At 41.0% G+C, this 20,498-nt stretch overlaps 2 protein-coding genes across 3 annotated transcripts; one reads left to right on the top strand and one right to left on the bottom strand.

Moving 5' to 3' along the window:
• Window positions 1-1,180: 1,180 nt before the first annotated feature.
• fancf (FA complementation group F) lies at window positions 1,181-2,860 on the bottom strand. The gene is made up of 2 exons (XM_079162877.1): window positions 2,813-2,860; window positions 1,181-2,523 (listed from the first exon to the last, which is right to left on the bottom strand). Exon 2 carries the CDS (start codon window positions 2,467-2,469, stop codon window positions 1,438-1,440), a length of 1,032 nt encoding a protein of 343 aa, XP_079019003.1. The 5' UTR covers window positions 2,470-2,523; window positions 2,813-2,860; the 3' UTR covers window positions 1,181-1,437.
• A 689-nt stretch (window positions 2,861-3,549) lies between these two features.
• Window positions 3,550-20,263, top strand: gas2a (growth arrest-specific 2a). Of its 2 annotated transcripts, none has more exons than XM_079162879.1 (8): window positions 3,550-3,629; window positions 7,246-7,407; window positions 9,669-9,799; window positions 12,975-13,116; window positions 14,319-14,382; window positions 14,517-14,727; window positions 14,810-14,917; window positions 19,229-20,263. In XM_079162879.1, exons 2-8 carry the CDS (start codon window positions 7,263-7,265, stop codon window positions 19,436-19,438), a joined length of 1,011 nt encoding a protein of 336 aa, XP_079019005.1. In that variant the 5' UTR covers window positions 3,550-3,629; window positions 7,246-7,262; the 3' UTR covers window positions 19,439-20,263. The 2 variants fall into 2 exon arrangements, with proteins under 2 accessions (XP_079019005.1, XP_079019004.1); XM_079162878.1 differs by having other exon boundaries at window positions 12,972-13,116.
• The last annotated feature ends 235 nt before the right edge of the window (window positions 20,264-20,498 follow it).

Genomic DNA, 20,498 nt, shown 5'->3' with positions numbered 1-20,498 from the left:
AAACATGTTCTCCTTTCATAGAGATACAGGCAAAGGACTTAATTGTAGGCTTCTAATTTGGAGTGAGACTAACACATCTGAATCATCGCCATGGCTGCTGAGACACTCTGCCAGATATGTGTAAGGCTGTGAAGAAGAGTGAGAAACAAAATCTAAAAATGAAAGAAAATCCGTCAGTGTTCAATCCCAGTCATGTAGAGGATGAAACCTCTTTGCTGAATAAACTCATTTAATTATTTCCTTCACCTAAATCTGATCTAACATGCTGAAAATCTAAATTAACTATATTTGCATACATCTATAACCGAGGAGCAGGTGAGATCCGTTCAATTGTTGTTGGTTTCCATCCAGCCAGATGAATATGTTCTTCATTGGATGGAAATAAATTGGTTGTGTACACGCATCCCCTCACTCGGTGACCCGTGTCTGTCTCAACGTGAATTGCTTTTGCGGCGTGTTAAACGAGCCGTGGTCGTGTTGGTGTTTCCCTCCGCACGGCGGCCGGGTCTCTAATCCGCTGTCTGCCGCGGTTTTGTCACACACACACACACCAGCTATTGTGGAGGGCTTGATTGACGACGCCTGATCCGACTAACTGATCCCTCGCCGCAGAGGTGCTCCGACACATGGGCGAGGTCGGGAGATGTGTGAATTGGCAGTCGAGTCACATCACTGGCATTAAGCCAATCAAAATGTTTGGATTCAGAAGGAGTGCAGCTTTGTTGTGAGGAGGCATTATTGACAGATGGTGTGTGAGAAAGTGAAAATGATTTTAGGGTGTGTACAGTTAGAAAAGGGTAAATTAGATTACGCAATGTCTTTTGGCAATTTCTTTGTAGCATCTTGTCCTTTAAATCCATTTTGTAGGACCTCATAAATCAGTAGCAACAGAATGATTTTTAAACAGCACATCTATAATATCATTTGGTAGTGAGGTGGGATTTATGGGGCCAAATAAAGCCTTGACTCTCCAGAGACTAATTTATGAAGTGTAAACTATTCACTGCCTGAAATCTACTTTTAATTTAATTGAGTCAGATGACGTGCTGCTACGAGGCAGCGTGTGGTTCTACCATCTGCCCAAACCGCTTTTAACAAATATCCAATTGTATTAAATGAATCCCATCACTACAAGGTTCATGGATAAAATATTACAAAATCCACTGGAGTGAGCGTACTAATGCCTTTATGACACCTTCGTCTGCTTGAAAATAAACACTTTTCTACAAAAATCATTTAATGTTGAGTGTCAATGTGTCATGTGATGCCAGCTTTCAGTCATTAGTTTACATAAATCTGTGCTATGGACGTTTTCTTTGGTAACAAAACGTACTGAGGTTTATTACCCAGCCCTATAGTCATACATTGCATAAAGATATAAACAGACTTAGACATTTGGGCATCTTTTTGTCCTCTAAATAATCATTAGACTGACAGTCACTTGCTTACAGCTGACAGGAGGTCTCCCCACACACTCAAGCCTCCGACATCAAAGTCTCCATCGGACATTTTCAAAGCATTTAGCTCTTTTTCTACATCGTCTCTCAAAGAGGGACAGGTCTCAAACAAGCCCAGAAAGTGCTCGGTCAGTCTGTTGAAGGACACTGTTCGGTTCCTTCTGGGTTGAACCCATTCACCCTCACTCATGCTGTACTCCATGTCGGATGCCCACTTTTTCAGCAAACCACAGTATGCATGTCTAAATTTCAGGTGTCCTTTGGTCAGCTCTATAATAAGTGTAGCAGGCAGAGCAGAACACATGTGCTGCAGCACACTTTGTTCTTTCTGCAGCCAGTCCAAGAGAACGTCCTGTGAAGCGCACAGTGCAGCAGAGTTCTTCTTTGTCAGCAGAGCTGCAGCGATGACAAGACAGAAATGTCCTGCTGCGCCTTCAAATCCCCGGAGGACGGAGTCTAGAATGTGCTCTGTGCGGCAGGCTTCACTGCCTTGGCTCAGCAGAGCATCCAACCTCTCCATCAGCATCGCCGCCTGCACCTCAGCATCAGCACCAATCGCTGACAGGTCTGTGAGAGGACTCAGGACTTTACAAGCAGATTTGCATTGAATTATGTGGCTGCAGAAGCCAGTGACGTCCTGGCACTCACTCTGCTGGGTGTTTACAGGACCCTCAGTGTCAAAGAGTATCTTCATGATGGAGATGGGCAGCTCGGGGTTTCTCAACAGTCCGACAAGCAACAGGTGCTGACACCGGGAGAGGTCCGAGAAGGAGACTTCAATGTATCCCGCAAAGGCAGCTCGCAAACTTTGATTTGTGAGCTGCAGCTGCTTCTCCATCATCATCCGTATCGCGGGGTTGTTGTGAAACCTGGAAAAGAGGTGTTCGCAGTACCGGGCCCACTGAACAGCTCTGGACAGAGTTTGTTTATCCCATCGTTGCACCTCCCCGCTCAACGCCGCCACTGCCAGCAGCTCCGTCGTGCTCGCCACGTTTTTCAGCACCGCCTCCATGTGGCGCTCTCCGCGTCCACAGGTCAGCCCCTGAGCGCTGCTGGCGGACGCTCACTGAGAGAGAAACACACAGTTCAGCTACACATCCACCGAAAACTGTCTTCTGCCGCCGACACACTGCAAAACGTTAGCGTTAATAGGCTAGCTAGCGGGTTAGCAGCAGGTTAGCTAACAACAACAACAGTTAACATAACTTAGATTCGAGCAACAGTTTAGGGCTTCCGGTGACACGTTTCAAAACAAAATTATTTGGAACGAATGCTGTTTCATATTATATCCAGCGTTACGCAGAAATGAGAGTATGACAAACTATCAAAGGGATATTTAGTAGAAATGAACATACTTATGTTTTTCCTTTACTCGCGTACGCCGGCCGCTTGTTTGTCCCGCTTGTACTACTGCGCATGCGTCCTTGAGAGCGAAGCCTTGGCAAATGTATTTCCTTCAAAGTAAAAGCCGCAGAGTAACACCAGCAACACGCACACAAAAAGTGCAGAATTGAGGGAAGCGAATCTCAGTATACACACATTTGGATTTTGTTTCTAAGGTTTATGTTCTAACAAACATATTCATGTAGTTCATTCCTTATATTACATAAATACTATTGTAAAAACAAAATCCATCTAATTAGAGAATGAATGCATGTCTGACAACAAAGCAATTACCTATTATATTTATTTGGGGTTGTGTCCGCTTCATTATTATTTATTTACTAAATTTAAAAAACAGTGTCATTTCAATTTAGTATTCATGACTAACAGATTTGATATAGTCAGGGTCTGTCAGTTGGATCAGATTACATGGGCACACAGAAAAAAAAAATGGAAATCCATTTAATCATCGAAGGATTGAATTTCTCGGGCTGACCTGCTGAATGCAGTCCAGAAATGTCATATTGAGGCAACACAAAGCGGAGCGAAAGAGGCACTGCCAGCAGGATCAAACTTCCCTCCCATCAGCAGCAGCAGCAGCGCGAGTTTATGTGTGTGTGTGAGTGCATTCAGATCCTGCGCAGCGGTCCACATTGGTTCAGCGTTTTGGAGCCTAACCTGTGGGTCGGTGCACCGCGGTGAAAAGCATGAAAACTGGGATCCAGCAGCTCTCAGGACGAGTGAGAGGAAGGTGCGCACTAACGAGCTGAACCCTCAGGGCGAGCACAGGTAAGGAGCTTTTTAGGACTCATGCAAAGACATTTGCGCTGCTTAACTGTGGAATGACAGACTTTAGAATGTCTTTATGTATAATCTGTTTTAGGTTGGGGGTGTAACTTGTACTTTATAACTCATTGCTCTTCTCACTGGGGGGTTGTGCCCTTTGCAAAATGTCATATTCAATTTTTAAAAGTTGGGGCTCAGTTCAGTCTTATTTCTTGACAGTGAAGAAGCTGTTCATTCTTGTTTTTTTAAATAATTTTAAGGCATCTTTAATTACACAGAATTAATTGTTCAGTTGCAGCGTTCAGTCATTTCATTGGTTCTAATTAGCGGGTGCTCTGCTGGAGTTCAGTCATCACTCATCAGGCGTCCTCCCTTGATCCTATTTCCAGAGTGGTGAAATGTCTGTTGTGGCTGCTTTTATTTGTGACAGTTGTAAAGGAGGAGGCAGCGTTAAAATTGTATAACAGTTGTAAATAAAATGTGCTGCAGTGTTTTAAGAGGCCGATGCAACAGTCCAAAACCAGTTTATTGCACTAAATTCAGAGCAACAAAAGATAATGCAAGAATAAGTGTGCTATGCAGACATGTTGTCTGTCTGAAGTGCAGTTTGCTTGTATACAGGGAAACAACACGGGGGTCTTCAAATGCAGGCCTATGCTGCCTGTTACATTTTGAAATGATTTAGTCTTGAATAGATCAAAGCAAGATGACAACTCAGGATTTATGACACCATGTGGTTCACTAGTAAGACAATAACTATTTTATTGGAATGTGTGATATGATAATAAACACGCGTTGTGCTGTCTTATTGTACTGTTGATGTTATCACACAAGTAAAAAAAAATCTACTTTTATTGATATCTGCTGCAGATTTCGTACTTAACTAACCACAGTCGATTATACAATTGGATAACTGAAAGCGATACTGACTCACAACACACACACAGTACTTATCTGTAGTAAAAACATGCTGAGTTTCCTTGTTTGAATGGACAAGTCAGTCTTCAGATCAGTTTACTGTTGTAGTGGAGAAAGGCATGAAGGGCTGTGAGAGTTAGGAGGACAGAGCCACTCTTGTTTTTTTTCTCATTGATGTGATTCAGCAGTCAAAATTCCCATCCATATGCCTTTCCCGGAGCAGTCTGCAGCCAACTGTGGCAGGTTATGACGGCTTTACTGAAGTCATGAGGCTTTTCAGACTGAGAAAAATAAATTGTATATCTCTCATCGAATATCTCTGGGCTATAAGATGTATTTTGTTCTGCTTCTGAACCTGGGTGTACTGTCAGATTCTGAGTCCGATTCTGAAAAATAACATGAAGCAGCAAATTCAGCAGACGTAGCAGAGTGGTGGAGTTGGCTGTGTTCTTGGCCTGCAGTGGAAGAGGTCAGGCTACAGTGTGGTGAGAGGAAACCAGGTATGTTTAACAACACCTCGTTGTTTCTTTAGCAAACTTTCCTGGGAAAAAGAGAAGAAAACCGAGTATGATGTTTCTTCATGATCCCGTTGAGAACAATACAGCTTTTGAATTAGGTATGTTGTTCATTGACTGGTGTTTACCCAGCGGAACTCCAACGCATTTTTCTGCATTTTAAAATTAGTTATGTGGCTTAAGAATCAAATGAGAAAGTTGGATACATGCTTTTCATTAGCCAGTGATGAAAATACACTGAATATCAAAAACAACGAGTGTAAAATATTTAAGATACATCTTCACTGTGCTATGTTACCCATTGACAGATATGTCAAATACAAATATAAACACCAGTGAATGGTGCTTGTGCTGCGAGACATGAGAAGTTGTCCCAGTGGACGTGTGAATGTAGCACCTGCGTGTGAGTGCTGAGCTCCAGAGTTTAGTGTGTGTAAGCAACATGGAGCTCTTGTCTTCAGGAAGATAAGACGACCTTGGTTCGGACATCAAGGGCCCGATGTCCAGCGTGGCACCACAGTGTGATTTGGTTACAGCCAACTCAAGAGGGACCTTGACATGTTACCGAGCTTTAAAGGTCAGATTCCTCACATTGTGTTACACTACCTCGGTATTCAGAGGACATTTTCAGCCATCACAGACTATGAGCTAATTGTTCATGGAAGCTTCCCTTCCTTGTTTGAATGAGCTCTTCTTCTAATTTGCATCAAATGTCCTGTTGATATTTGCCTAGCGTGTAAGATGTTCCTGCTTGTGTCCAAGCTGGAGGCAAAACTTTTTTAGATGCCACAACTTGATTTCATTACAAGGAGGGGATTGTACTCAACCCACTTTCTGTTTCTTTAATGACGCCTGAAAGAAGAATTTAGTGAAGACAAAGAAACAGAAAACAGAGGCATTACAAACAATCCTAAAAGAGTCTTTGCTTATTTATTCAGTTTCTTTCTTCTTAATTCTTAAAATGATGTCCGCACATTCTCTCTTTCCATGTCAGCGCTTACATCTGTTGCCCAGTTGTTATGTCAGTTACTTGCATCATCAGCAAATGCACTAATGGAGTGACACTGGATTGAAATGTGAAAAGATTTTTACATTATAGCTTAGACTGTGAACATCTGGCACACTGTTGCACCAGACTGTGAGAAATGTCTCATTTACTTATTGACTTGCCTTTGCAGGGAGTGAGTAGTTGTTAAAATGTCGCTCTGAATATTGATGTCAAATCCAGTCTCTCCATCAGGCTGCAATGTAAGGCCTGCTGCGGTGTCGGCTCGATTGGATTGATTTAGACTCTATGATAGACTGGTTCTGTAATCTGAAGGAGCTCTTTGTCTGTGGCTGCTGTGTGTTGAATAGAAGTCCTACTGTATGTGTCTGGCTGGTATGAAAGTGTCTGTTGTCCAGTGAAGAGGTGGACAGGAACCTCACTGTCTCAGATCATCAGGTGAACTGAAAACCATTCGTGCCAAGAGGACAAAAGCACTCTGATCCCTCTTCTCTTGTATTCATTTGATCGGCCTCCTCTAGGGCCTGGATGACAGCTGTTATTGAAGAATATTGTCATGATAATTTAGATTTAGAACAAAATGTTCAGACGTTCTTCATTTCCATGAGTGATTCCTTCTATCATCATAATATACCATAATATTTGTAACAACGTGATGGTTTCTTTTAGACTGTTGGTTGGTCAAAATTAGACCTTTGAAGATGTTTAGGATGTTTCACTAATTCTCGATTAATCAAGAAATTAATCTGCAGATGAATCGTTAATGCAAATAATCGTCAACCTGGAAATTATTTTCTGTAAATGCATTTAGGTATACAGCATACACACAAGCACATATTGTATGTACAAACATACATCTATATACATGCATACACATGGTACATACCCATACATGTGTATGCATAGGTTAGACACAATGAAATTGAATAACCGTTTTAATTCTAACCAACACACGAAGCGTAGCCTGAAAATGTTGTTGAATCAACACCTATCACAGTTTCAACAAAAAAAAAAACATTATAAGCTTCACATATGAGGTATTGATTGAAGAGCTGCTCTTGTACACATATCCATATTGATTTTCCAGACAGCACACCTGTTTGAAGTTCCCTTTGCAAACTCTCACTGACGTCGTTGTGATCATCGTCTTTGTGTGTCCTGTCCTCCTGTCCTTCCTCAGGCCGTCAAAAGGGAACCATGTGCAGCTTCCTGAGCCCCAAACAGCCCAGTGGCCCCGGCTTCACAGATATGCAGCAGTATCACCAGTGGCTGGCCAGTCGACATGAAGCCAGCCTGCTGCCCATGAAGGAAGACCTGGCCCTGTGGCTCACTAATATCCTCGGTAGGAAACACTCATAATCATCACATGACATGTCTGACTACTAATAATAATTCTGTATTTGTCATAAACAAGTTGTATGGTAGTAATTTCTTTCAATACATTTTAATTATATATTGTGCCTCAGTTATTTATTTCCCACAAATCTTGCTATTTTTGCTAACAAATACAAAGCACTGTCCTAGAAATAGCTTGGCTTAACCTTCAGCATTAATTGAACTGGTGTTGCTGATGCAAACACCTCTGCTGTGGACTGGAATCAATCTGAACCTCATTACAAACACTTTTAAAGTCACTAGAATGTGTGAACCAGTTCCCTGTTCACCCTCCCATAGATTTTCCTTAATTGAATAATGGCCGTCATTACGAGTTCTCGAATAATGCGCAGCCAGTGGTGGAGATTAAGCAGCAGAGGGAACATCAGCAGAGGCTTTGTGCAAGGTTGCTATTGCATAATAAATCACCCTTTGTAGTGTACTTCTTCAACAGTGCAGTCTCAAAACAAATGCATGGAGCACTCTGAGGATCTGATTTGAATTTAGAGACTCAAATCTAATTGGGTGTGTATGCAGAAACTTGAGTTTCATATTAACACATAATAGTCTCCGTATAGTTTATACAGTATGGTTTATAATGGGAAAAAGACAATATTCAGGTTTAACTGAGGCAGCAGTGACCAACTTGTTAACAAAACCCAGATTCTTACAATTCCTCCTCCACCAGAGTTGGTGACAATATAAGAATTCAGCAATTGTTCGCTGAATTTCGAAGAGGCTAACCTAGTCCAAGAGGCTAGTCTGTTTACTATTATTTTATGTATCAGCATTTCAAGTTTTGTTAACGAGTGTACAGTCTTTAAGACGTGAGGCAGTCTGCTGATGCACCTCAGTATTTGAAGCTTTTCTTCCAAATTTCTTTTGAAATATTTGTAGCTGTACTTGATACGGTAAAAAGTATTCACCTGATGTCTGGGAGTTACTCCATGGGACATCCTGCAGACTGTAAACAGTCCAACAATAATTTCTCAAATCAACTGGAAGCCGGTTAAGTTTCTGAAACTTACTCCTGTGTGCGTGTGTGTGTGTGTGTGTCTGTGTGTGTGTGTGTGTGTGTGTGTGTGTGTGTGTGTGTGTGTGTGTGTGTGTGTGTGTGTGTGTGTGTGTGTGTGTGTGTGTGTGTGTGTGTGTGTGTGAACTACTTAAAACAACTTCAGTATCTCATTTGTTATCTCTGGCAGTCTGTGTGTTTGCGCTGGAACCAGCTGAGCTAGAAACCTCTGGTGTGCTGTTGGGATCAAAGACAATAAGAGACTTCAGAGCATCCACATATTTGCAGTAAATGTTGAACCAGTTTGTTGGTTTAAAGGTGTTCAGCACCTTAAAATTCTCAGAAAGAAGGTGCTGGTATGCTCAGCAGGGTTTATAGTTTCAGGTGGGAGGAGTGATGCGGCATAACGAGCCCACTGATTGAGTGGGAGGCGGATGCCTGCTTATACTGATGAGTCATACTGCTGTTGTGATGGGGGGTTGAATGAACCAAGCAATTTATGGGAGTGAGTATTTGAGTTGAACTGTTTCTCTCAGAGCCCTCTGGAATATATTTTCCTCACACGGGGATCGAGAGAGAGTCTGAGCATATAAGACGGGAGCTCACTGAGTATTTCTCAAGATTTCAATCTCTCTTTTCTGGGCTCAATTACAACATTTGGAACTCATTAAACGTCGAACCCCCAAGACCCCTCCTCCTATAAGAAACAGAAAAAGGATAAAAAAAATCTCTCCGGTTTCTTTCCACAGACACCCCCCTGCCACCACCTCCTATTTCACAATGATCTAACTATGAAGGAATGGTCCTCTGGAAGTCAGTCAACTGGACACCACATGTTGATCACCAATCTATCTCTGCAATGTGCAGGATAATGAGACATATTGTGCACAATCAGACGCCCCCTTTTCTTGTGATCTTGTCTTTGCCACCCCACAGTAGAAAATCCCCCCCGCCCCCCTCACCAGATTCCCCCAAATCATGTTGTAATATGTGAACATTTGGCTTCTCCAGAGCTGCCTAAACCCAGCAGCACAAGCCACGCTCAATCAGCCAAGCAGTTTCTGGGAGTCAATAACATTGCATCAGGTTCAGCTTCAACTGGGAATGGGTGGAGAATAAATTGTATTTCCTTATACTGCACATATATTTTAAAATGAGCCTTTGCATGTTGAATTTACTGCTGGGTTCTCTGCTTTCTTTATGTGTCCCCTGGTCAGGTCTGGAAATCACCGCTGAGAGTTTCATGGATCGCTTAGACAATGGCTTCCTGTTGTGCCAGCTGGCTGAGACCCTACAGGAGAAGTTCAGGCAAAATGATGGAGACATGTCTGCCTGTGGCAACAGCAAGGTAGCGAGAAACCTGAGGATTACAGTAGTGTGGCATGATAGCGTTTACAGTGGAAACACTAATCTGGGAGCCAACCGTTAAAGTGTTCAATGATTTGACTGAGAATCGATTCTAAAAACGTATATGATCATTTTGACTGACAAGTATATGAGCAATCCTCCTGCATGATTTAAAAAAGTGTGAAATCCAGACATACTAAGTAGTATTACATTTAATATCAGTTTTCTGCATTGCCACATAAATTATCCCTTGAAATCCTGTTATTTCTGCAAAGGTAATTGTGACCAAACTGCTTAAAGACAAACAGTATTGAAGTTGTATTGACTGTTCCTGAGACAGGAAACAGCTGGTATCAGGTTTCCATCAATTATATCAATAAAAGCTACACTAATAGAGTTCCTCCCACCTCAAAGAAATATAGACATCATAACTTTTGAAAGGTAACACAGAGAGACCCTCTAGAATTATATTTGATATCCAACCCGTCCATAGCTCTTACTTGTTGATTGGTTCTCTCGGCTCAGCAGCGACCATAAATCCCAACTTAGCAAGGAGCTCCATAATTTCAGAAAGCAGTGCACAAAGGGTGGGATGGGGGATGGGGGATGGGGGCCTGCAGCCTTCAGCAGGGCAAAAAAGAAAAAAATAATAAGGTTGGCAGGGACACATTAACTGATGGGGCCCCACATCCCCTGTGAGAATTGGCAGAACTACGTTAAATGTTCATTTCTTGTGAGCCATGAGTGAGGCTTTAATGAATTTTAAAAGATTAAAGGGTACCTTGCAAGTCGTAATCGTATTTCTTTTACTGGCTGACTGCTCCAGAAAATAAACCGATCGGGGTGCAAATCTTTACTTTGGATCTGCTTCAGAGCTACTGCAAGAAGGTTTGATGTCTTTAGCTTATATAAATGTTGTTCATGTATTTCCACTTGTGCCCAGTCTATAGACGTCCATGGAAACATCCTACAGTGTTGAGCAAAGTTTCATTGACTTTGTTAAAGTTTTCTTGATTAGCCTTCAAACCTAAAATGTGGCTTCATAAGAGTTTAAAAAAATTGTGCTGAATATGACAAAAGCCTTATCTTGCAGAAATGAATAATATCTGTAGTTTCTATAAGTATCTGTACTTTCTGTACTGTCTGGTGCTCGGTGGGATTATACATCTCTAATGGAGGGAAACACTGATTAGTTTCTGTTCAGAGGAAAGGAAGCTAAAGACTCCTGTGTTGGCACTGGAGGGAGAGTTGTTGATGTTTGCACTGAGGCATTACTGTGCTGATGACGGTGAGTCTCCTGATCTCAGTGTGAGTGTAGCAGCACAGATGTGAGGAAATACTTGAGGTCAGTGACCGCGGGACGGCAGAGGATCCACTGAAATAGTCTATTGATCATGTAGGCCAACAGATAGAGAGAGTCTTCCTGAGGCGGAGTCCTGGAAAAGAGAGAGAGCGTGGTCTACCCTGACCTACAACTCAACAAATCAAACAAAGTTGCACTATGATGTTTTATGTTATACTTACAGCTCACATTGTGCACTTTCAGCATTCGCCTGATACAATGTACGTCATCTTATGTCATTTCAAATTTATGACTCAAACAATTGTTGCTTTGCTTATCATGGCACTTTGTAATAAGCTGAGATGTTTACTGTTTTTGACCACTTTAAAGAGAACGTCCATCTGCTTTAAAACTCATTATGAGTTGTGGGTGGAGTGGGACTAAATGATTCCAGCAGAGGGAAACAATAAATCCCTTTGTAGATGCTGTCTCTTGCACATCGTCCCACGTGTTTACATCAATTTAAACTGCATATGACTGAAGATGATATTTCTGTCTCGTCATATTACTGTCATGTGCCAGATTCAGTACCACCAACTGTTAAAATTATTACCACACTAACAAAATGTAAAGGAAATATGCTCAATTACTAACCACTCCCATATCTGTCCATTAAATGTAAAGCCACAGTCAGCACAAAAAATGGAAATAAGGAAACAGCTTGGTTAGGGTTAGCTATTTTATATGCACAAAACCGGGGTGTAAAAATGACATTTTAAATGGGGTTTTTTGTACTAGTTGCCAGACAACCAGCAGAGACCCCAGGAAGTTACTGCGCTGGAAATAGTTTGACACATAACCCCCCCAAGCTTTGGAGGAGCTGTAGGGGGATTTTAATACCGTTGAACAGAACCAAGCTGTTTCCAGTCTTTATGCTAAGCTAAAATAACTGGCTGCAGTGGTATAATCTCCACAACTAACTCTAAACAAAAAAGCCAATAAGCGTAGGCATATTTACCAAAAAGTAGAACTATTCCTTTAAAGTGTGCATGTACAGCCATGAAGGTAGAGATACATAAATCAGTTATAATCTTCTAGTATAATCTTCTGGTTGAAAGAAAATGACGTGATTTTTAACTCAAAGTACTCCCTTATCCTTATTATTTGTTCCTATTCCTCTAAACATAATGATAAAAAATAAAAGTTCTGCACCTTCTGTGTAATTATTATATACGTAAAGGTGCAGACCAGCACCACAGAAATAACAACATGTCATTCTGATTGTTGGATCAAACGAAACTGGCAATGTGGTCGACATTATTGCTCCAGGAATGCAAAGTAATTCAACAACAGAAAGGATCCCAGAAAAAGTCAAAAGGAGAGCCTGGAAAGAAAAGAAAAATACCCACAAAAGCCTGCATATTTCCAGCATGAGCTCATTGCACCTTTCTTATAGCACAGACGCACATATCCTGTATAAAACCACAGCGAGGCGCATAAATCTCTCCGAACAGACCGTGTGGGGGCTGAAACCTGCATGTAATTTGATCCCAAATCATAGAAGGCCTGGTAAAGTAGCCTCATTTTGTAACCCACCATCTACCGTATTGATCTTTGTTAAAAAGGGTCTTGATCCTGAGCCGAAAGCAGCAGATGGAGAAGAAATCAGTGTCGATAAAAAAGTGTGTGACTCTATGTTTTGGTGGAAACTCTGGGGGTTTTCTGGACAAGTCACCCTATTGGATATTTGTTTTTGCTTCGTCAAACACAGAATAGAAGTTCACATTCAGTTCTGTGTCTAAGCACTATTCATCAATTCAATTATTTTCATCCCAGGTTCATTTGTGTGTAGTGTACATGAAGACATCTACTAACCTCTCAATGTCTCTAGCAGAGTATTCCCTATCGGAGGATACCATGCCGGCAGAGCGCTCCCTCCGGTTCCTTTTTTGCCCGAGACAACACAGCTAACTTCCTGGCCTGGTGTCGTAAGGTTGGAGTTGGAGAAACATGTCTGTTTGAGTCAGAGGATTTAGGTGAGAGTACTCTTTTTCTGCTATAAACATCAGAACACTAGAGAATCATAATGTTGGACAAACAGGGGAGTCTGTAAACAGGCTTTAGATACAACACAGCCAGCATCTGGTGGACTCAGGTTTCTATCTCCCGTGAATGGCGTGATTGTGCAGGTATAGAGTATCACACAGGTTGGACTGCTTCTCTCTCCTCCCCCCTGAAGCTCAGAGGACTCACATCTCCAGGCGTCTCTTCAACTCTTTTGACATTCACACAAAGCTCACTAGGGCAGCGGTCTGCTGGGAGAAGCTCCACCTGACGATGAGGACATGTGCATCTCGGATACAGTGCTCATGCACAAAACGTCTGGAGTAAAACAAAGGCAGCACAGACAGAAGGGTGTGAGTTAGAGAGAAAGTAGGCCAACGCTATGCAAATGTCTTCCTCAGCCCAGAGTGGGGACATTCTGCTCTCTTCCTCATTCACACACTCACTGTGTTATCTATATCCCTCTAATCTATTGCAAGGATGTTTTGCACATTATGTCACTGGAATATACTCGCAGTTAAGATATGACTGGACTGAAATATTCTCCTTACAATTAGATATACCTGATGTGACCGTGCCAGTAACGGAAATACCGAGAATATTCGTACATTCCTGTAATTTCTGTCTAATGGCCGCTCGACCATCGCTAAGCAATTTCAACTATGCAAATCATTTCTGAAGGCCAAGTCACACACACCCAGTCATTTATCAACACTGCACCCTCACATGCAGTGGACATGAAATTGTGAAATAAAAGGTTGTGAAAATGCTTTAGAAAACAGCTGACTTCTTTCTTTCTCTTTCTTCTGTTATTTCTCTGGATGGATTTATCAGTTCAGCAGTAGATGAAACAACAACAGGTTTGCTATCATAGAGTGGATATTTTGTCTTTAATGCATGATGTGGTGTGTCACATGTATATCACACATCTTGTCTCACTGTCTGGTCATATATTCAGAGAGGTTAGAATATAGAAAACCTAGAGTCTGAATAATATACTCATTTGGGACAGTCAGGGTTGGAGAGGAGAGGAACATTTGAATGCATGAAGTTCACGAGTTCATTTTTATGTTCATCTTACCATCACACAGCCACTCATTCTCACTCAGTGCCTTTTTCCAGATACTATATAATGTCTGTATACTGAATGCTAAAACTTAATCTCTTCCTGTAGTTCTTCATAAGCAGCCACGAGAGGTCTGCCTCTGTCTTTTAGAGTTGGGACGGATAGCTTCACGGTATGGACTTGCTTTTCCTTTAATCTGTATATTTTAGTTCACACATGACTATTTTTCAAAATGCTTCTTCAGATTTTTCTATATCGTAATTCTACATTTATGGGATGACACTACTCTTTGTTTCCTTGGTCTAGATACAACGTGGAGCCTCCTGGCCTTATACAACTGGAGAAAGAGATTGAACAGGAAGAAAAATCACCTCCACCACCTCCATCACCTGTATCCCCAGCTCAGCCCCTTTCTCCAACTCCATCTTTATCTCCCTCCCCGTCTCCTTCCCCATCTCCGACTCCTACCAAACTCAGTTCCAGCAAGAAAAGTACAGGGAAGCTGTTGGACGATACCGTAAGTTAGCAGTAATTAACCCCTGCTTCTACTTTTCATTAGCAGGAGGGAAATATCTTTAATATATTTGTGTGTTTTACAGGTAAGACATATCGCTGATGATCCCCCCTGCAGATGTCTGAACAAATTCTGCGTAGAGAGACACTCACAGGGTCGATACCGTGTTGGAGAGAAGATGCTTTTTATCCGGGTACGTATGCAGCATCTGGTGTTAGAAAATGTTTCATTTTCCAACAGTGATGGAAAAAGCATCCAAATCCTTTGCATAGTTAAACGTAAGAATAGCACATGGGAAGTTAAGATTAAAAGTCTTGGTTTCATATTATTAGTGTCTTATTTGCTTAAGTTCAATTTTAGGTACTTATACAGACTTGAGTCCCTCAAACTTGTGCTTCTTGTACTTCACTGTTTTAGAGGCTAAATTCAGTTAATTAATCATTTAGCCAATTAATCTATCCAAGAGCATTCAAATAAATTCAAATTAGCTTCACTTTGACCAGCAGCAACATGACATGTTGTATACGTCATTAAGTGATAAAACACTGACAGGATGAGTACTTTTACATACAAAACTATGTCATGTGTCCGGCTTCATACATTTTGCTAATAATCTAAATCTAAATGAATACTTCTTCCTGCTTCCTACTGTGCTTCATATACTGTTTGCTAGTTATATTATTAGAAGTATAAAAAATCTGTTCTGCAAAGAAATGAGTTACTGCAAATGCTGGATAAACGTAGTTGAGTAAAAGGTACAATATTGCTTTCTGTGCTGGATAAATGTAGTAAAGTAAAGGAAAGAAATACAAAGATGATAATAATCAAGCAAAGTGCTGGTATCTATACACTGTACTGGACATTTTCTTTTCATGGTTTATTAGTCTGTGTTTTATTGGGTTGATATATATTTTAGAACATAACACAAGGACAGAGAAAAAAGTTCACATTTGTGATAATCACATTTCTATACATTTTTCAAATCAGCTTGGGGTGGATAACAATAAGGTCTCACCCTGCAGTGCAAACCCCTCTCTATGCACACAGCATATGGCAGTATGTTGATGCTAGGGACTGGCTTTGGGATGAAAGTAAACCATTGTGTCTGGAGAGCCCGCCTTTGCTGTGAGGTCTCATTTACTGGTAGTGGTATTCCGACAATTTCCGTCTTCAGCCAAACATAATGTGGCTCACTGGCTATTAAGGGAAAATAACACCCACACATTTCCATATGATCTGAAGTTAATGCTTGGAAAATATTTTACTCAGCTTTATCGCCCGTTAATTACGTCTTATAATCACACTGAATCTATCAGCCCAGGAAACGTTACTGGACTCTCTCTGAGTGGAGGGATGAGGGATACTGGAGGAGGATAAATGGAGGCTAACACAGAATAGAGAAGTAGCATTGGTCCCCTTGGGATTCTGGTTACTTGGCAACCTACAACCAGAATTCACACCTCTAAGAATGTGATTCATGCCGACGGTATGCTTCTGATGAGGAGACGCACAAAAGAGAGTTTACTCTTGGATGTCCTCTGCTGTCAGCCCATTATACTGCAACTACTGTCAAATATCAAACAAGTCTCAGTCATTGTAGGGTGTGGATGAACAAAGCTGTTTTTAAATATTAGTGAGGACCATAAGAATTTCCTGCTACAATAACATGAGGGAATCTGAATATTTATCTTCATTTGATGCTTTTTTGATTTTTGCTTTGATACTTCAGTCTTCTTTGTGTTGCTGAGCAACCAAGGACAGATGGTGAGAAGCTCACAGTGTTGGTCCAATGCAGGATGCTGCACAGTATTTAATCTAGACCACCATACATGTCTGTTCAAGTCAGTCTTATTCATTTAGACCAAAACCACAAAATTGCATCGAAAGGCCGTATCTCTTCCTCGTGAATATAATTTAGTTCTCCCCTTTTATTTATTTCTTTACATAGAGTACTTACTTCTATTATATTGCCTATTTCATTGTTTTATTCTATTCTAATTTAAAATATTTTAATATTTGTTTATATATGTTCTGTGTGTGTAGTGTGTAAGGGGACCACAACTGCAATTCATTGTACAATCCTGCATTGTATGTTGAACAACAGAGCAAAACCTTGAGCTGAACCTTGAGCCTTTTCAACCACTCTCTCTATGTGCAGACCCTTGATATTCCCCCACAACAACCTTTAATTAGTATCCTTCCTCCAGAACGGACAGGCATGCACTAAATATGCACAGAGGAGTCAGAATTAACAAAACAAAAATGACACACGCTTCTGATCATGCGTTATCGTGTGTACTCACAGTTACTGTACGTGAGACACATTTGTTTGATCAGACCGAAGCAAGTGAGAAACCTCTATTCCTTTGTCTCTCAGCCAGCACTCTTCACAGTCAAAATGCTTTAATTAAAATTCCTCAAATGGTTGTACCCTGCAGCAGCTGCTTCCACTGAAAAGGCATGAGGACAGTAAGGTCAAGTCACTGTCTGTAGGCAGCGAGGACAACAGTGTCATGCAGCCCATATAAGAGTGTACACCACAATTATCCGTCCATGCCCGAGAGACTGACCTTCTCAGCTCCTGGAATAAATGAGTTGGTTGTAGGCTCAACAAGGGGGCAGAGTAACATCACAGTGTTTGTGAGAAGTGCTGTCCAAGCTCTGCCCCGGGCCTCTGTCCTTCTCTGGGCTGCAGAGGGAATGGGCTTGAACAAGGGTCTTGTCCCAAAGCAGCGTGATTGAAACCCCTCTGCATCACACAGGTCAATTAAATCCACAGTCACAAAGCCTGAAGGCCTGGTGCTGATGATTGGAGGCACTGCCCCACCGGTGCCCTCTTGATTGATTCTCTTAAGAGGCTTATAAATGTTGCATGTTATGCTGCCTAGAGGGCAGAAAGCCTCGTATCTGGCCAGACCGAGGGGACAATGTCATGAGGTAGTTTACCCTTTTTATCAAACAATTTAGTTTGGCATTTGTCTGAATGATTCTCCTACTGTTTGTGTTTTTGAAGACAAACATAGCATCCTAATAGTCTTGATAATAAGCTGTTCATGTACTATTTCATCTGAGGAGGGCACTCTGTAAACGAGCTTGTTTTACTAGAGGTGTAATGTTGTGTTAATGAGGTATAGAGGTGATAAGGCTCCATAGTGAAGCTGACACGTTTTATGAGCACAGCCTCTGGGGAATGTGGGTGTCTGAGCATCTAATATATCAAAGCCTTCTATCTTCTTCTCTCTATTGTAATGGTCGATGTTGCCATGGTACCCAACCTTGAGAATGTGTGGCAGGTGGCATCATATGAAGCAAATGTTGTAGACTGAGCGATAAAAAACACACTGCATCTAATTTCTTGGTTAAGCAGAGTGTATACTGTAATTCTTAGGTTTTGTGCTTATCAGTGATGAATTAGCCATTGTGTGAATATTATTTAGCCTGACTGTAAGGATGGCAATGTCAGTCCTCCATTTTGATCAAGACTAAAATATCTCAACTACTACTACATGGACTGTTATGAAATTTAGTTCAGACATTCATGGTCCCCAGAGGATGAATTCTCACTGACTTAGGTGATCCTCTGACTTCTTCTCTCCTGCCTCCGTGAGGTTGACAATTTTGTTTCAGAAGTTTTTGACAACTATTTGATTGATTGCATCTATATTAGATGTGGGTATATTCATGTTCCCCACATGGTCACATTGGTGACGCCTGACTCCTCTTGGGCCAGCAGCAGGTCAAAGTTTTCACATGTGAAATATCTCAACATCTGCTCGATGGATTGGCAAAACTTTGTACAGATGTTCATTGTTCCTAATGACTAGATTCCCTGACTTTTGGTGTATTTCTGGTTTTGAGTGAAGTATAACTATTGGGTGAACATAAAATTTGTTCCAAAAGATGAATTGTAATAACTTTGGTGCATTCCTGCCTTTAATCTAGCGCGATTATCAGCACACAAAAAAAAGAAAAGAAAGAAAGAAAAAACTATTCTTACCTGCACAACTAATGATGACATTCCCATCAACCACAACTGTGTTTAGTGCTCGTTAGCAAATGTTAACATGGTAACAAAAGATAGTAAACGTGGTAAACACTATATCTGCTTAGCATTAACTTGTTAGCATTTTTATTGTGAGCATGTCAGCATGCTTAAAACGTTGCTAGTCTGACAGAGCCACTCTTAGTCTTCTTTATCATGTATCTCCATAAATCAAACAGAGATGAATCAATCATTCTGTTTTGGCTCAACATGGCATTAGGCAGGTAAGACATGGAGAGAGCTTCCCTCCAGGGACATCAACCAGTCTGAGGCCCCCCCAGAATCAATCAACAACCTCTGACATCAAAGCCAAGCTTAACTGTTCGTTCAACTTCTGAACCGAAGCCTCAATCAGTGAAATTACATTAGTCCTATTGAGGGAAGGGCTCAGCAACCCGTTTTAAGCTCTCCTTTGACACGGTGACATCAGAAGTGACACTATAATGCTATTTCTCTCTGCAGATGCTGCACAACAAGCATGTGATGGTGCGTGTTGGTGGAGGCTGGGAGACGTTTGAGAGCTACCTGCTGAAACACGACCCGTGTCGCATGCTCCAAGTCTCCCGGGTGGAGGGCAAGATGTCCCCCATCAGCTGCAAGTCCCCCAACATCAAGGACCTCGCCCCTGACAGCTACCTGGTGGTGGCAGCCCACTACCGCAGCAAAAAGTGAGGACGTGAGACTGAAACGTGCCATTCATAACAGGATGGCTTGTTGCCATTGTTTACTCCCTAATGAGCGTGCATATATATATAACATATCTGTTCTTTAAGAAGCTAGTCTTCTTTTGCAACCTGGCAGGTAGACATTTTCCACAAAGGCAATTCCCCCCTTTTCTTAATTTGCCATTTGGCTATTTGTGATATCGTTAATCTGCCTTACATGGAATACACTGGTGGCTTTAACTATGACATTAGAAGAATAAGTGGAAACTTCACTGTCCAAAGAAATGTAATTTACCAAATCTTTACATAGTTTTTACATTTATAGTTCACTGCATAATTTGCTTGTAAAACCTGCCAAATCTCCCCTAGAAACCAAATATTGGGCTTTTTTTTGTATTATTAGACTAATAAATTAAAGCAATGCTTAGACTGTTAACATGTTTAATACCTATTCTATGAAATGCATTTTTATACTATAATCATTTTTTTTAAATTCCTCTATCATTATTAGGATAGCTGCTGTGTTATATCATTTCTAATGTAAGAATATGGACAATCACCTGTACAAGATGCAGTATGTAGTGAAACAGAACCTCATTGATTTATGATTAATCCGTAGATTAAGATTTGATGTTCTGCAATTCTTCGAGTTGTTGCATATTACTCATTTCTAGAGGTAGTGCAATAATTATACTTGATAATCTGTTTAGTTTTTTTTTACAATTAATAGATAAACTACATTATCTTTCAATATATTAATTTGTGCAACTTTTTCCCTGGAAAATGAATAAGTAGGTTTGACATGAGATCATGAGCGATGCAAACAGGCTTGTATGTGAATATAATTGGTCAAATTTATGTTTTAGATGTACATTTTTAATAAATCTTCAAAATTTGAAATGTCTACTTCGTCTGTAAATCTTTGGTCATTTTTCTGACTGAAAAAACAAACACTAAGGAGCTTTTTGGATTTAAACCTTTTAAATATTTGTAAGACTAAATAATATTGGTACATGTTCAACACATCAACTGTTGACTTAAGTCCACAGCTAAGTGTACATTTTTTA

Source organism: Pholis gunnellus, assembly GCF_910591455.1.
Source record: "Pholis gunnellus genome assembly, chromosome: 7".
Lineage (NCBI taxonomy): Eukaryota > Metazoa > Chordata > Actinopteri > Perciformes > Pholidae > Pholis > Pholis gunnellus.
The sequence above is the reverse complement of the archived record's forward strand: the minus strand, read 5'-3'. Positions and strand labels throughout refer to the sequence as shown.

Excerpts from the sequence above, each read along its gene's own strand:
- fancf (XM_079162877.1), bottom strand. The coding sequence starts at position 2,469 with ATGGAGGCGGTGCTGAAAAACGTGGCGAGCACGACGGAGCTGCTGGCA.
- gas2a (XM_079162878.1), top strand. The coding sequence starts at position 7,263 with ATGTGCAGCTTCCTGAGCCCCAAACAGCCCAGTGGCCCCGGCTTCACA. Across the intron at positions 9,800-12,971 it reads CTGCCTGTGGCAACAGCAAG|CAGAGTATTCCCTATCGGAG; the intron begins GTAGCGAGAAAC and ends CAATGTCTCTAG. Across the intron at positions 14,728-14,809 it reads GGAAGCTGTTGGACGATACC|GTAAGACATATCGCTGATGA; the intron begins GTAAGTTAGCAG and ends TGTGTTTTACAG.